General features: G+C 41.2%; 1 protein-coding gene across 1 annotated transcript in view; it reads right to left on the reverse strand.

Moving 5' to 3' along the window:
* TAF1 (TAF1 RNA polymerase II, TATA box binding protein (TBP)-associated factor, 250kDa) overlaps nucleotides 1-2293 on the reverse strand; it is a gene marked incomplete at its 5' end in the record, with an annotated part of 61547 nt that overhangs the window by 46540 nt on the left and 12714 nt on the right. The window contains 2 exons of the mRNA XM_010861020.1: nucleotides 592-757; nucleotides 1191-1404. Coding sequence (XP_010859322.1) covers nucleotides 592-757; nucleotides 1191-1404 — 380 coding nt within the window. The remainder of the gene's footprint in view (nucleotides 1-591; nucleotides 758-1190; nucleotides 1405-2293) is intronic.

Raw genomic sequence — 2293 nt, forward strand, 5'->3', positions numbered from 1 at the left:
AAAGTGCTTCCCATGTATTACATTCCTTAATACAATACCACTGTGATATAGGTATCATTTTAAAGAAGAAAAAACAAGTTGGAGAGGCTATGGTCACAGTTACTAAATGGCAGAACAAGAACCTGAACCCAGATTTTCTGTTTCCAAGTCCACGGCTCTTTCCACTGAACCACAGTTGCCCCATTTTGTGCTGCACGTTACATTGCACAGTGATACCTAAACTATGCAAAGCAACCTGTATTGTATGTTTTCTCAGTCACTGCTTTTAACACATGCAATTTAAAAACAAGATGTGTCTACATATGTACATAAATATACATGTCAAAAAAATCCAACCACACCTGTCTCAACTCACAGAAAATATTTTCAATGGATGAAGCATAAAATGACACCCAATGACACCAAATTAAATCTGGTATTGTCAGTTCCAGTTGTAATAGCATTTATAACACCAAAGTGGCCACATCAGTTCAAACTAGCTTTCCATAATACTGCCTTCATTCCCGGTAAGGGAGGATGCCAAAAGCTAAGGGAAAAGGTATGCTTTCTTTCTCTGCTTTGTTAGTTATGATCATATTACACTATACTTACTTTTAGGTCAGGACGCTCCTTCATTTTTTTGGGCTTCTTCTCAGGAGGACCCTTAAGCTTCTCCTTTTCCTGGTTTCGCTTAAGTCGTCTCAGTTGCTCTTGAATCCTCCGCCGTTCTTTTCGCATCTCTTCTCGATGTTGTTCATCAAAAAGGGCAAATTTTCGACTATATAAAGGGGAAAAAAATTCACGGATCCATAAGCGAACTTAAAACCAAGAAGACTGTCCTGATAACAAACATCTCAGAACTAAAGTAATACTGAAACAAAAGGGGCTACATTGTATTCCTACTTACCCTGCTCATCAGTCTTCCATGTGCAGAGGGGTACCTCTCTCAGAATGAGGAGCCCTGAGGAGTCCCTAAGATTTTTGCCAACCAACCAACAAAAACACAAAGGACCCAGCAAACTGGGGATTCTCCCTGTGATCTGGCTCTGTTCAAACCCAAAGTTCTAAAGGCAAGATGGTTCGCAGTTAACACAGATTTCCAGGGACAACTGTGCAGAATCTTGTCACTAAAATTCAAGTATCCGTCCTCACCCACTTCCCCATCATTATCATTCTCCTTATCACACTGGCAAGTGGGGAGTCAAACTCACATGAATTCCTCGTCTTTTGTGGTCCGTATGCGCACATAGGCATCAATGACAGCTGGCTTTCGGACCGTCTCACAGCGAACATATTCTTTCCCCTCCTCATCTCGAAACGTGCGATAAATCTTGAGACAACGGCCAGTGGCAGAAGAATTAAGGCTTGTCACAGAAGCAGTGTCATCATCTCTGTGATTGTTTCCTGATGCTGCTGAGCCTGCTGCTGCAAGGAGAAAAAGATTTCCACACAGTCCCCCTACCACCTAAATGGCTATTTTCTTGGGGTTGAGTGGAGACCCCAAAACTCAACATGCCACAGAACTATTGTTCTATAGAAAGCATCAAAGTCACCACCAGCCCCAAGGATACACTAGTTGTCCTTTCCTGACTTCATTTTATCACTGTCAATGTTCCCATTTTTATAAGTACAGAAAGTTCTGAGAGGATCTCAAAGAAACACGTTTGTCATATAGAGGACAGCAGAGCAATAGCTGTATTCTGATTTCTTTGAACCAATGCACAAAAGGAAAGTCCAAGTAGGAAGTACTTGATGATCACACTATAGAAAAGCACCCAAGCACTGGGGATGACGGGGGTGGGGGCTAGGGTGCGGCAGGCAGAAATAACACCACAGAAAAACTCCAGGGTCTTAAGGCCTAGAGTATGCTTCTCAAACTTTAATATGAATGAACAGGAATCATCTGAGGATCATGTTAAAATACAGATTCTAATTCAGTAGGCTTGGAGTGAAACCTGATACTGCATTTCTAACAAGCTTCCATATGATGTAGACATTGCTGGTCCAAGACCACATTCAAGGAAAGGCTTTATCATATTTTTACAAAGTAGTCAGAACAACCGAATCACACAAAGCTTTTACAAAGGGAAAACAAAGGAAAGACTACTGTGAGTGTAGTCATTTAAAGCGTTCATCTTCAGCCTTTATCCTCTCTCAGTATCTACATCCAAGTTCTCAATTGCCTGTTTGACATCTATACTGGGGAGTGTCATAAGGACCTCAAAATCCACATATTATACCTTTCCTTCTTAAACCTGCTTCTTTTTCTGAAATGTACTACCCTAATCAATGGTACCACCATCTTTACAGCAAG

This window comes from Bison bison, unplaced genomic scaffold (assembly GCF_000754665.1).
Source record: "Bison bison bison isolate TAMUID 2011002044 unplaced genomic scaffold, Bison_UMD1.0 scf7180017857652, whole genome shotgun sequence".
NCBI lineage: Eukaryota > Metazoa > Chordata > Mammalia > Artiodactyla > Bovidae > Bison > Bison bison.